The sequence below is a fragment of the Hemiscyllium ocellatum genome, chromosome 1, assembly GCF_020745735.1.
Source record: "Hemiscyllium ocellatum isolate sHemOce1 chromosome 1, sHemOce1.pat.X.cur, whole genome shotgun sequence".
Lineage (NCBI taxonomy): Eukaryota > Metazoa > Chordata > Chondrichthyes > Orectolobiformes > Hemiscylliidae > Hemiscyllium > Hemiscyllium ocellatum.
Window position 1 is genome coordinate 49,377,688 of NC_083401.1, and position 14,845 is coordinate 49,392,532.

Genomic DNA, 14,845 nt, shown 5'->3' on the forward strand with positions numbered 1-14,845 from the left:
ATGACTCTAATATTCAAATGGAACCTCACTAATATAGTGGTCTATTGGTTGAAAAATCTGGCTGAGGGGTTTGATGCTGATACAGGGGGGAGGGTCTGAGAAAATTATCTTTGTTCACTTGATTAGACTTTGGGTGACTTGACCTTAGAAGAATTTCTTCATGGTGTCAATCCATGGTGGAAAATAGCTGTCTTTGCCATTGCTCACCAAGTTGAGTAGGATCCTTTATGTTAAAGATCGGAAATATTAACTTCTCTGTCTGTTTTTAGGAATAGGTTGTTAATGATTGCCCTTGCAGGATTTCTGTTGTTGACTTGTTTCATTGTCACTGCTTTGATATCCTGGTTCTTCAAACTGCCAATAGGACTTCACTTTGATTCCAGGTAAGTGTAGAATCTAATATATTGTTACAGATCTAGGCATTATCCCTGGATCGATGTACACCCAGAAGTTACAGTCAAAATATTGAAGGACTAAATGCTTGATGAGGTTTGATGACATTGCTACATTTATTAATAGAAGTAATATCCTGTTTGTTTCTTAAGCTGGGGTGGCACGGTGGCACAGTGGTCAGCACTGCTGCCTCACAGTGCTAGAGATCTGGGTACAATTCCCACCTCAGGCAACTGTCTGTGTGGGGTTTGCACATTCCCCCCATGTCTGCGTGGGCACCCTCTGGATGTTCCGGTTTCCTCCCACAGTCCAAAGATGTGCAGGTTAGGGGAATTGACCATGCTAAATTGCCCATAGTGTTGGGGGTGCGTTGCTCTTTGCAGGGTCGGTGTGGACTTGTTGGGCTGAAGAGCCTGTTTCCACACTGTAAGTAAGTTAATTTAATCCAATCTAAACTTTACTCAGTGCTGCTCCTGTTCTACTGTCAGATCTCCATAAATGGGATTTCCATCACTGGAACAGATAGGAGCAGATCTGAGAACTCCTGGCTAATGGGTCCAATAAAGTGGCAGAAGGATGAATATCATTCAAGGGCATGAAACATTCAACCATTCAGATCACTCCAGGGAATATCCAGGAAATAATCTCACATCATAGTCAACATAGAGCAGAGTTAAATGAATGAACAAGTGTACAAATTAAAAACAGGTGAAGGATATTCAGCCGTCTAACCTGTTCCATATTCAAATGTTCATAGCTGATCTGATCATATCACATTCCTGCCTCTCAGAAGTAAACCTTCACCCCCTTGGTATTCAAAAATCTATCTTATTCATTGTTAAAAGTTTTCAAGACTCTGCTTCCACTGCTTTTTGAGGGTATTTTGGAGTCACATGATGTATGCCCCAAATATGAGCTTCTGCTTTCTAATTTACTCAAATGAGCTGAATTTTTAAGCCTGGATGGTGAAGGGCAAGTGTAGAATTTTGTGTCACTGGTCAGCCAGTTCCTAAGCACAACTGCCTGGTGTCATTTTCTTGAAGGTGGGATGAAGGATGGGATAAGTAAGATGACTGAATGACCATATAAGATGGAGAAGAGGGCAGCTTCTAGAGGTGACAGATGCACAATCCCCCAAAAATCAAAAATCAAACATCAGAATATGGCCATTTCTGAAGCAGCCCCATCAAGGCTGCACCAAAATTTAGTTCCTAAAACAGTCTATAGAATCACCTCTTGATGGCTGTTCTGGTTATAAAGGTAAGAGAGAGAGAGAGAGAGAGCCAAGCCTTAAGTGGGATTCAAAGGAGATCTACGACACTAATTTTTGTATCGTAAGCCGGAGGTGTGAAGAAACTTGGGCCATTTATTTAGTCCTGAAAGGAGATGGCTAAGAAATCACCTCACACAGTAAATAAGAAATAAAATGTTATGGAAAGTGTAAATCTTCAAAACTACTTCAAAGTAAACTAGAATAGTGTTACAAGAGGGTTAGGATCAATCTTGAAGCCTTACATGCATGAAGACATTGAAAGTTTTGAACAAAATGAATCGGAATGTTCCCGCTGAGAATTAATTCGATAATGTTGTTTTTAAAATTCATTTAGGTTTTGTTACTAAACATGATTTTATATTTGTCTTCAGACTGCTTACATATGGGGTTTACAACATACAATACTACGTAAAGCCTTATTGCCGCTATGGTCCATTTTTAATTGGAATTATGTTGGGCATTTTATTGCATCACAGAGAAACACCTTTGCTGAAAACCAAGGTACTTATTGTGTTGCGTGGTGGTAAAAACTTGAAAATATGTATCTGTTTGTAAGGAACTGGGATATTCACTTAAAGCTGACCTATAAATGGTTAAATTCTAAAGCTTTGTGGTTATATGATGTGCACATTGCAGGTGGACGAGCAGTTTTGAGAATGCAGTCTCAGGGTTTGGCTCAATACTCCAATCACCCTTCCATCAATTACAACACAGGGGTGCAGTAACTTGATGTGCAATGGCATCCTGTGTAAATCCCCCTAAATATTGCAAGCAGTTAGTTTGCTGCCTGGATATCACTATTTTGCACAAAACAAACATATAGGCATATAACAACAAAGTCACAATTTAACAAAATTTATTTTATAACTAAAAACATGTCATTGGATAGGGGGTAACACTTCAATTTTGTCCAATCACCTATACATTTGTTATTATATCAATACTTGTTTGGTCATTGCTCCTCTGTCCTTCACTCAGCTATAAATATTACATATTACTCCCACAGTCCATACAGTTTCTACAATGGTCACAACATCAAGATTGCGAAAGCTGCCAACACCATCCTGTGGTCATTATCTTGGAATACTATCCTTTCTTATCTCCTTAACTTCCACCAGTCACTCAAAATCCGATCACCTTCCCTCTATTGGCCACTTTCACGAGTTTGCCATTGCATGGTTACACACCTAACCATTTTCTTGAAAAAGACAATTACACAAATCAAAGTAAGTAAAAATGGGCCAGCATGACATGCACCCTAAGCCATTAACATAACTCAGAAGTTATGTAGTAATAGAACACAGAACATAGAACATAGAACAGTACAGCACAGAACAGGCCCTTCAGCCCACGATGTTGTGCTGACCACTGATCCTCATGTATGCACCCTCAAATTTCTGTGACCATATGCATGCCCAGTAGTCTCATAAATGCCCCCAGTGACCTTGCTTCCACAACTGCTGCTGGAAATGAATTCCATGCTCTCACAACTCTCTGTAAAGAACCCTCCTCTGACATCATCTCTATACTTTCCTCCAACTAGCTTAAAACTATGACCCCTCATGTTAGTCATTTCTGTCCTGGGAAATAGTCTCTGGCTATCGACTCAATCTATGCCTCTCATTATCTTGTATACCTGAATTAGGTCCCCTCTCCTCCTCCTTTTCTCCAATGAAAAAAGTCTGAGCTCAGTCAACCTCTCTTTATAAGATATGCCCTCCAGTCCAGGCAGCATCATGGTAAACCGCCTCTGAACCCTCTGCAAAGCATCCACATCTTTTCTATAATAGCGCAACCAGAACTGGATGCAGTATTCCAAGTGCAGTCTAACCAACGTTTTATAGAGCTGCAACAAGATCTCATGACTCTTAAACTCAATCCCCCGTTAATGAAAGCCAAAACACCATATGCTTTCTGAACAACCCTGTCCACTTGGGTGGCCATTTTAAGGGATCTATGTACCTGCACACCAAGATCCCTCTGTTCCTCTACACTGCCAAGAATAATATGCTGACAGTGGGATCCATTTAGAATCCTAGTAGTCACCACATAGTTAGAAGCAGCACCGACTTCAGCAATTCTTTCCATCCTCTCCGACCTGTGAAAGCTCCACACACTATATCATATCTAAATACCTCATTTATAGAACAACACATCATTGCCCTGGCAACATTTTCCAGTTAGAACATGCCCCTGTATACACTTGGATCCTTGACTTTGACTTTCTGTATATGCCGTCTCCCTCTGCTCCTGCAATAGTACGAGAATCTTCAACTATCTCAATCCACTTCTGGAAATCTTCCTTACACTATTCCACCTCACAACCTCCCTACCTGATTTCCTGAAATCTTCCATATGACCAAACCTTCAGTGTCCTGCTCTAATATTCTCACAAAGGCTTAGTGTCCATTCCCCTTCTCTGTAATGTTCCAATGAGTGCTGATTTGTGTTAAATGGAAATTATCATTACTGCTTATTAATGACAGTGAAATGCTTTCTTTTCCAGGCTTCTGTTGTTGGTGGTTGGCTGTGCTGTCTGGGCACCATGATTGCTGTGATAGCATTAGGCTATGCTCTAGATGATTCAACTGAAACCTACTCTGTTCTTCCTGTGCTGTATCAGGCACTACACAGATCTGCATGGGCTGCTGCGGTTGGATGGATCATACTTGCATCTGAAGAAGGATATGCAGGTATAATTCTTTAGTAGCAGTGAGTTTCAGACAGCCCTTGGAACATTTTACAATTGTCGAACCCAACACTAGGTTTTTCAAAGATGTCTTCAGACTTTCTCTTTTGATTCTCTGGACAACATTTGTGATTCCCTGCAAGGGCATCTGGCAGAGACCTTTACTACAAAGGAACAACAGTGAGTCCATTTGAACCGTACTGATGCACCTCCTGACAACTATATTGAGTGGGATTGATAGTATTGGTAACAGATTGCATTGATATAGTGCTTAACTGGGGAAACATTGAAAGAAACTTTCCAGAGTCAAAGCCGGGTAGATTGAGAATAAATAAAGTTTTACTGACATTTACGAAGCAAGTTGCAAAATCACATAAGGTTTAAGGAAATACTTTTCAAGCATAGGATCAGCATATTAAAAGCAGAGTTCAGGGAGGTGTATTTAGAAGGAAGTTACAATGCGACAACAGGGCAACGACACGAAGGGAGTTTAAAACAAGGCTGATTGACATCCAATCTCAGATGGGCTACAGTTTCCTCCATTTAAAAGCCGGAAAGACTGAAGACATTTAAATTGCAGTTAGCTTTGTGGATTTGGACTGATAATGTGCCTACCCAACTGATCAACTCTTGTGGGTTGTAACACAGCTTTCTAAGAGTTACTCAATCACAGTCCAGAGGAACCTTAGGGATTTTTGTTTTCCTAGTTCAGGTTTGTTGAGAGTAATTCTTCCCCATCATGGTTGCAACCTTCCAAAACCAAAGCAGTATACTTTATGTGGATTGTCTTCATGCTAGGTTAACATAAAGTAACAGAATCAATTGTGCCTGTTTTTCTGCCCTAAAGTTTACATTATATAGATTTTAGAAAGGCCTTGTGCTATTTTAATTTTTCATAAAGCCTGGCAGGCTACACAGTTTATATCAGAATCTGAAGTCGATCTACCTCTGTTGACAGAGTTTACAATGATGGCTATTCTGCTATTTTTCACTACAGAGAAGATCAAACTATCAACAGTGAGGTCTACACTGCCAGCCATCACCAGGCCAGTGAAAGACAGAGAACAGCATTAAACCAGAATCATTTTATTCAATGTTATTGCATTTGTAGCTTTCTCAGAAAATATTGTTTTAATGCATTTTTAAAAAAGAAATCTAAATTCATAAGAAAGATTCTAGTCAACTGACCTATTAAAAAAAATTCTCATTTACTGTTAAATGGGAGCTGAGCAATGCGTGTGAATGTGGTACCTGTCACAATCAGATTGCACCTAGAAACCAGGCAATGCCTGATGCATTCCATGTGTATGCAAACATCTACTGAATGCTGGCAGCCTTTAATGTCAGCTTTAAGGTCAAATCCTGTTTTGGACTCTTTGAGATGGTTATGAATGGAACTTGTGTGTACGCAATAAACCACGTATATAATGTGAAGACTAAAAGAAAATGACAGGATTACTTCATTAATAATTGGGGCAGTTTTAGTCACTTTTTTTCTACTTCACCAAGATGTGTACAAATTGGGACTTCTGTAGTGCAGGTGAAGAACTCTAACAGCTTGTCACCTGCAGGAACATGAGTAATGCAAAAATAATTAGATGCAGTAGTTCCTTAAATCACATTCCCAGATGAGACTGTTACTTTTATTCTAAAATCCTGTTAAGGACTAAAAACTTTTTTATTAAAGTGGACAAATTGAAAACAAAGGCACATAGAGAATGAAAATGAGGTTTCACAGTTTCGAACAAACTAAACTTTACTATACAAGGTTAGAAAAGTTAGATGATCTATTATGTCTGAGTGTGAATATATATAAAATTCAGACTCAAAAATTGGGATGAACATGAGGTGATTATTGAGTGACAGTCATACTGTAGTCTAACACCCCACAGACTGGACATTAAGTGGTTGATGCAGCCAAAACCGATTCTACCTAAATATTACTGATAATGAGTCACCAAATGTCATTACAGCTTTGTCTCCCATTTGGCCATTTCCAATTCTTCATTTTCAAAGACCTCGTCCTGGAACATATGAGCATTTATTTTGGTTTGATTTCTTCTGCTGAGTCTGCATCCCATTGAATTTCTGAGACTGCATTACAGCACCCATCAGCAAAGTGGCTTTGGAAAGGTTGGAGTGCATCATGACAATGCCTCTACTAATCAGAGTCTACTTGTCAACCAATCAGCAATCTCATGTTTTGCATTATTAATATTGTTTTTCCCTAGGAATTTGCATTCATCAGGACATTTCACAAGAATACAAGTTAGAAAGCTTTGCCAGTATGTCTTTTTTCAATAATTTTCATGTTCTGTGCAATCAAACCATTTGTAAACATTTAATTATTTTCCAAGTTTATTAGAGGTATTATTTAATTGCAATTATTAAACAGAATTGGGTGACATGGTGGCACAGTGGTTAGCATTGCTGCCTCACAACATCAGAGACCTGGTTCAATTCCAGCCTCAGGCGATTGTCTGTGTGGAGTTTGCACATTCTCCCTGTGTCTGCGTGGGTTTCCTCCGGGTGCTCCAGTTTCCTCCCACAGTCCAAAGATGTGCAGGTCAGGTGAATTGGTCATGCTAAATTGTCTGTTAGGTGAAGGGGTAAATGTAGGGGAATGGGTCTGGGTGGGTTGCTCTTTGGAGTGTCGGTGTGGACTTATTGGGCTGAAGGGCCTGTTTCCACACTAAGTAATCTAATCTTAAAAAAAAGTGGGCGGCACGGTGGTCAGCACAGCTGCCTCGCAGCGCCAAAGACCCGGGTTCAATTCCAGACTCAGGCGACTGACTGTGTGGAGTTTGCACATTCTCCCCATGTCTGCGTGGGTTTCCTCCGGGTGTTCCGGTTTCCTCCCACAGTCCAAAAATGTGCAGACTAGGTGAATTGGCCATGCTAAATTGCCCCTAGTGTTAGATGAAGGGATAAATGGGAGGGTCGCTTTTCGGAGGTTCGGTGTTGGACCGAAGGGCCTGTTTCCACACTGTAAGTAATCTAAACTGCAATAACTTTCTTTCAATAAGAAATCAAGGTGAATGGTCAAGATCCCTAGAGTAGGAGAATAGTAAACTTGAAAAGTTGAGCGGGGATAAAGTAGCAAATTGAAAAATAAGATATCAGAATTTTGCATGTCTAAAACTTGTTCAAAATGAGGGAAGCTGAAGAATTGGCATTGAATAAGTCTGAAACCCTTAGAAAGAATTAAAACTACAATTTTCAATAGTAGTAAAAGAAGGAGGAAGAGTTTATGGAGTGACACATTTGAAATGTAGGTGCAACATGAAAGGAAAGCTCAGCTGGGTATAGTCACAGTAAAATAAACGAATATGAGATGGAAGCACAAGAGACAGAGGGAAGCAAAAGAGTAATTGTTTGTCAATTTGCAATTTTTTCCCTTGTAACTTCTCAAAGACAACTGCATTAAAATGACTACAGATACAAAAAAAAGCTATTCAGACTTGGTATAGACTTTGATTTTATTTCTTTTTTATATATAGCACACATACAAAATACATACTCTCAAGGTGATGATAGCATTTAATTACTTTAATCACATAATCTGGATGGCTGGATTTTTATTTTTTTCAAAAAAGGGTACTGTTAAGGTGGATGTGAAGAATTCATGAAGTGGCTATAAAACTAAACGACAGTCTCATGTTAAAAGGAAGTGGATAATCTCCAAAAAGGACTAAAATGGCTTTCAGGTAGTTAGCTGAGATTAGGGTATAGAAATCTGCATGATTGAAGGCACTACCAAGAGAAACGAGGCCAGTTCCAAGCCCTCTCACTAAATCTTGCTCCTGGGATTCCTGGTGTTGGCAAAATGAATTGTCTCAGTTGGAGAAATCAGCTGAGAACCAGGGCCTAAGCATGGGAAGCTAAACAATATGGACAAGTGCTTTTGCTTCTGACTGCCAAACTGTAACATCAGCTGGAAAATATACTGTGTGCATAGTCAATAGATATGGATATTCCCATAAAGAATAAAAGACAGGGAGCACTGCCTCAGCAGAGGGCTAATGACATTACAAAATTGGGTTTCAAGAAGGGTCAGCAAAACAGAAGAAGGGGAAAGAAAATATAAGGTAGAAGAAATGAAAAATAAAAATCTCATATTGTCAAATATTCTGACTGGCATAACTTCAATCTCATCTTGCATCGATTAACGAGGGAATCAGTAGTCATCAGGAATGGGTGGGAATGCGGATTTGAGGCCATTATCAGATCATGATATGAACGTGCTGGTGTTGGATTGGGGTGGACAAGGTCAAAAGTCACAAAACACCAGGTTATAGTCCAACAGGTTTATTTGAATTCACCAGATTTTGGAGCACTGCTCTTTCATCACTTCACCTGAAAGTTAGCTGAGCTGGCTGAACAACTGGTTTGCAATGCAGAGTGATGCCAACAGTGTGGATTCCGTTCCTGCAACTAGCTAAAGTTACCATGAAAGACACTCCTTCTCAACCTTGCCCCTCGTCTGAGGTGTGATGACCCTCAGGTTGAACCACCACCAGTTCTCCCTTTCTCATGAGAGCGTTGCTCTGTGACTGGCAACTTTATTTCAATTTGGAAATATATTGCATGTTTCAATAAGGAATGAAAATCAGTATGTGTAATTGGTAGTCTAATGTCCAATGAAACCCTTGACTAAATTCTAATCAGCTTTCCAACTGAATTTTCTATTAATTTTCTCCTTAGGTTTTATTCAAAGTTTGTTATCCAGCAAGCTATGGATCCCACTCGCCAATCTCAGTTATGCCTGTTTTCTCATCCATCCTGCTGTCATAAATATTTATAATGGGCTTCAGGAGACACTCCTGCATTACACAGACATCAACATGGTGAGTAATCCAAGAATTCCCCTTGATTTAATTTCAGGAATATTCAAGGACAGTCAGTATGAGACTGAAGCAGAGCAAGACAAAGGTGGAGTGAGTATACTGATTGTATTGTTGGAAATATTGGCTCAAAGTGGAAACAGGGAGACAGATAATTTAACAAGGATTTACTGCAAGAAGTAAACTCTTCAGGGTGAGAGGTGAGTGGGAGATTAGGAAAAGTGTGGTTGAGGTACCGTGAGACCAGTGCTAGAGTGAGCTCACAAACGAAAGCCTGAAGAAAGTGCAGGAAAAGAAGTCAGTAGGTGAACAGGGCTGGTGAACATTTCTAACCTTTAAAGTAAAGTAAGGTCTTCAGCTTCTGTTTCAGTCTCCAGTGTTTTCCTTTTCTATTTCTTAAAAATATCTATTTAAGTATTTGGTTGACACAGGTGATGTTTCTACCTTTTAGTTTTTAAACATGAAATATTACAATGAAGTGTAAAGAGCATGGAATATTGAGTAATTAATTTATAATTAAAATTAGAATTAGAATTTATTGTCACGTAAAATCAACTACAGAGATACAGGAGTACAGTGAAAATTGCACAAAGTCACCATTCTCTGGCACCACCTTAGATGCAAAGGTACTTATGCACAAACTCTCAGCTACAAAGTAGAAAAGTTAAGAAATAAAATGAAAAGTTCAACATTACAGTCCTTCTCAAGTGCCGTAGGCCTGCATCTGGGCTCTTCATCTCGACACTGAGACCATCGTCAACATGAAACAGCCAGCACACCTCGAGCTCCGCAGCCGCAGAACCATGGCGCCTTTCTTTGATGCCATCTTTCCCCGACTGAGGCCACAAAATTGAGTCTGTACTGGGATTGAACTTGGCAATTCAGCCATCACTGAAACTGCTGGGATCTGCACTGGGCCCAAATTCGCCTCCCTCCACCAAACCTTGCCTCCGTCACATTGGACACTTTGATGCTTCCCGAGCTCTCCCTGGAAAATAAGTAAGGTTAAAGTTTTTTTTAAAAAAAAGCAGAGAAAAGAAAAAGGTAACAGCAGAAAGAGCAGCTGATCTCTGGCCACCTGGGCTCAGTCCCACACATACTGCTACACAGCTGCCATTTTGACTGGCTTCAATTGGAATTCACATTGGGCCTCAACTCGCTACCACTGGTGCCTTCTGAGGAAGAGTGGTAAGTAGAAAGGGAAAAAACAAGAAAGGAAAAAAGAAGACAAGAAACGGATGGAGTGGATGACTTCTGGCTCAGAGCCCTATACCACCATTTTGAAATCTGGGACTGTTTGAGAGGACCCTCTGTATTCCTGATGAAGAGCTTTTGCCCGAAACGTCGATTCTCCTGCTCCTTGGATGCTGCCTGACCTGCTGCGCTTTTCCAGCAACACATTTTTCAGCTCTGATCTCCAGCATCTGCAATCCTCACTTTCTCCCACTGTTTGAGAGGGTCAATACTGAAACAGTGCCGCAATGTCGGAGAGTCAGTACCGAGAGAGTGCTACACTGTCAGAAGGTCTGTACTAAGTGACTGCCACACTTTCAAAGGATCAGTACTGAAAGAGTGCTATACTGTCAGGGAGTCAGTACTGAGAAAGCGCTGTACTGTCAGAGGGTCAGTACTGAGGGAGTGCAGCACTGTTGAAGGGTCAGCACCAAGGGAGTGCTGCACTGTTGGAGGGTCAGAACTGAGAGAGTGCCGCACTTTCAGAGAATCGGTACTGAGGGAGTGCTGCACTGTTGGAGGGTCAGGATTGAATGTTGCAATGTTGGAGATGCAGTATTGTGAGAGTGCCATACTTTCAAAAGGTCAGTATTGATGGAGTGCCAAACTTTCAGACGGTCAGTACTGAGAGAGTGACACACTATCAGAGGATCTGTACTGAGGGAGTGCTGCACCATCAGAGGGTCAGTACTGAGGGAGGGCTGCATTGTCGGGGAATCCTTACTGAGAAAGTGCTGCACCGTTGGACGGTAAATACTGAGGGTATGCTGCACTGTCGGAGGATCAGCTCTGAGGGAGTGCTGCAACATCAGAGAGTCAGTACTGTGGGTGACCCGCACTGTCAGAGGGTCAGTATTGAGGGAGCACTGCAGTGTCAGAGAGTCAGTATTGAGGGAGCACTGCAGTGTCAGAGAGTCAGTACTGAGGGGAGTGCTGCACTGTCAGAGGGTCAGTACTGACGGAGTGCTGCAATGCCAGAGGGTCAGTACTTAGTTAGTGTTGCACTGTTGGAGACTCAGTACTGAGGGAGTGCAGCACTGTCAGAGGGTCAGTACTGAGGGAGTGCTGCACTGTAGGAGCATCTGTGCTGTGGGAGTTCTGCACTGTTGAGTATCAGTAGTGGGGGTGACCTGCGCTGTTGGAGGGTCAGTACTGAAGGACTGCTGTACTGCAGGAGACTCACTACTGAGGGAGTGCCACATTGTCGTTGAGTCAGTACAAAGGGACTGTCGCAATGTCTGATGTTCACTACTGAGACAGTGCTCCACTTTCAGGAGGTCAGTACTAAGTGAGTGTTTAACTTGCAAGGGTCAGTACTGAGGGAGTGCTGCACTGTTGGAGAATCCATACTCAGGGAGTGCAGCAGTGTCGGAGGGTCAGTATTGAGGGAATGCTGCACTGTCAGAGGTGCAGTCCTAAGTGATTGCTGCATGTTTGGAGGGTCAGTACTTAGGGAGTGGTGGAAAGTCAGATGGTTAATACTGTGGGAGTGTCGCACTGTCAGAGTGTCAGTATTGAGGGTTTGCTGCACTGTTGGAAGGTCAGTACTGAGGGTGTGCTGCAATGTCAGAAGGTCAGTACTGAGGAAGTGCTGCACTGTCGGAGAGTCAGTACTGAAGGATTGCCGCATGTTGGAAGATCTGTACTGAGGGAATGCTGCACTGTCAGAAGGTCAGTACTAAGGGAGTGGTGCACTATCGGAGAGTCAGTACTGAGGGAGTGCTGCACTGTCTGGAGTCAGTATTGAGGGAGTGTCGCAATGTCAGAAGGTCAGTCCTGAGGGCGTGCTGCACTGTCAGAGGGTCAGTACTGAGAGAGTACTGCACTGTCAGAGGGTCAGTACTGAGGGAGTGCTGCCCTGTCAGAAAGTCAGTACTAAGCGAATGCTGCACAGTTGGAGATGTAATGCTCAGGGAGTGCTGAACTGTTGGAGGGTCAGCACTATGGGATTACTGCACTATCTGATGGTGAGTACTGAGGGCTTGCAGCACTGTCAGAGCGTCAGTACTGAGGGAGTGCTGCCCTGTCGAAGGGTCAGCACTGAGGGTGCACAGCACTATCAGAGGGTCAGTAATGAGGGAGTGCTGCACTTTTGGAGGATCTGTACTGAGAGAGTGCTGCACTGTCAAAGGGTCATCACTGAGGGAGTGCTGCACTGTCCGAGAGCCAGATCTGAGGGAGTGCTGCACTGTCGGAGAGTCGGTACTGAGGGATTGCTGCAATGTCAGAAGATCAGTACTGAGGGGGTGCTGCACTGTTGGAGGATCAGTGCTGAGTGAGTGCTACACTGTCAGAGGGTCTGTATGGAGGGAGTGCTGCACTTTGGAGAGCCAATACTGCAATGTTTGAGTTGCTGCCTTCATTAAACTGAGCCCCCATTAGATGTAAAAGATCTCACAAATTCATTTGGCAAACAAATTGGGAGTTTTCCTGATGCATTTGCCAACACATGTTCACCATTCACTGCAACTAAAACCAGATTGAACTTCTTGGTGCTTGTGGACCCTTGCTGGGCATAAATTACAACAGTGGCTATGTTTCAAAAGTACTTTGTTGACTGTAAAGCAGTTTGAGACATTCTGAGGTTGTGAGAGGTGCTATACAAATGCACCTTATTTACTTACAGCGAATATTCTTGACAATAAAGTACATGTAGATTGGGTGAGAACAATAATCTGTTAACCAATAACCCTCTCAATGTAAAAGATCATACAACTTAGACTGTCTTACAATTATATTAATTGAAACAATGACCATTCTTTTGATTGTTTAAAACGATTCATTTCTAAGCAATTAAAGAAAAGCGCATGAAGACATATAATAAATCCCTGACAAATCTGGATCTGTTGGTTTTCCCTGACATTAGTGTAAACAATGCAAAGGATTAAGGAATTTACAATTCAAACTGCATTCAGTGCAACTTGCCTTTTCATAGTCTTGAGCACTAGCTTTAAAGTCATTGTATTACCCACCAAATTAGTGACCCTCCTGAGGTGCACTAATTACCGTTGGCAATTTCCCCTAATTACACTGCCATTGCAACTTCTTCTTCTTCTTCTGAAACTTTTCAAAGATTTGAAGTTGGAACTTTTGGCAGAAGGTATGTTTTGAATAATTTGATTTTAACATGAAGTGAATGACCCATAGTTCCCTAGTATAAATAGAATGTAATCTCATACTTTTTTGAAAGTAATTTTCAGTAACTCAAAAGCAGGTTACTCACAGAAGCTGAGTTGACATTATGATTTGAGATGTTTTTCATGAACCCACTTTCAGTTATATTCAAAATGTCTCACATTAGCACTCATATATAGCAAGAGATGTTATTTAAAGAAAATGTTGGCTTAAAAATATTTTAAAATGCTGCCATATTGTGCTGATTGACAGTTGGTTTGTTTACTATGATGTGTAAGTAAATGTGTGTTGATGCATGCATTTTGTGGTTGCTTAGAGATACAAAATTGGTTTTAAAACTGTACAATTTTGAATAAGGAACCTTACTCCAGAATAACAAGATTATAGAAACTTGAAGTTTTGAAAACATACATCATTCTAGATCTATGACCCTCAGTGTTATGTAATGCATGGATAATATTTGTTTTAATATTTTATATCATGAATATCCTCAGAGCTGTATGTTCATCATTATAGTGTTTGCAATCAGGATTTTCACTGTTCTTCCAGTAAAATTACAATGACAGAGTTGGATGGTGCTGAATGAGTTTCCAACTTAATAATCAACACAATATGCAGACATTAACTAGTTGAGAGAGTCTTTTTTCTTCAAAAGGTATGTCTAATTATTCAATATTTATGGCCAAAAATTTTTATCTCTTCTTCTCTTTTCCCAGCTTTACCTCTTCATAGGTCACACAATTCTGGCACACATTCTAGGATTGCTGCTGTGCATACTCATTGAAAATCCTCTTCAACTGTTAAGAAAATACTTCTGATGATCCAATTCTAGAGAGCTCTAATCACACCTTCAATATATTCTCGCCTGAAGATCCAACATTTTGATTTTGTCTTCAAGATTATAATGGACTGAAATATTGAATCTTTAAGGCTCAACATTTAAAAAAAATCTCATTCTTTGATGACATAACCAAAGATAATTTTTAATACTTCTGTACTTTTTGAAACTGTTTAAGAAAAGGTGACCAACAAAGTGTATTTGGCACAAGGTTTATGTCTTAGTCTGTATTAGAACTGTCCAAGTCTTATTATCTATGAACCATTCTTATTGAGATGCATGCTACTCACTTAAATTCATTTGTTAATGCAACACTGCTCAGGATTGATTTTTATGTACATGACTAGTTATATGTTAATTTTCTGGTAAAATTTACTGCATAAAAACTTATTGTATAAGCTTTGAATTATACCCTCGTGGAAAACACCAGTAAATAAAAT

General features: G+C 40.8%; 1 protein-coding gene across 1 annotated transcript; it reads left to right on the forward strand.

Annotated features, from left to right (window-relative positions):
• Nucleotides 1-2,073: 2,073 nt before the first annotated feature.
• Nucleotides 2,074-14,396, forward strand: oacyl (O-acyltransferase like). Its single transcript, XM_060829148.1, has 4 exons — nucleotides 2,074-2,167; nucleotides 4,173-4,359; nucleotides 9,060-9,202; nucleotides 14,284-14,396. Exons 1-4 carry the CDS (start codon nucleotides 2,117-2,119, stop codon nucleotides 14,383-14,385), a joined length of 483 nt encoding a protein of 160 aa, XP_060685131.1. The 5' UTR covers nucleotides 2,074-2,116; the 3' UTR covers nucleotides 14,386-14,396.
• Nucleotides 14,397-14,845: the final 449 nt, after the last annotated feature.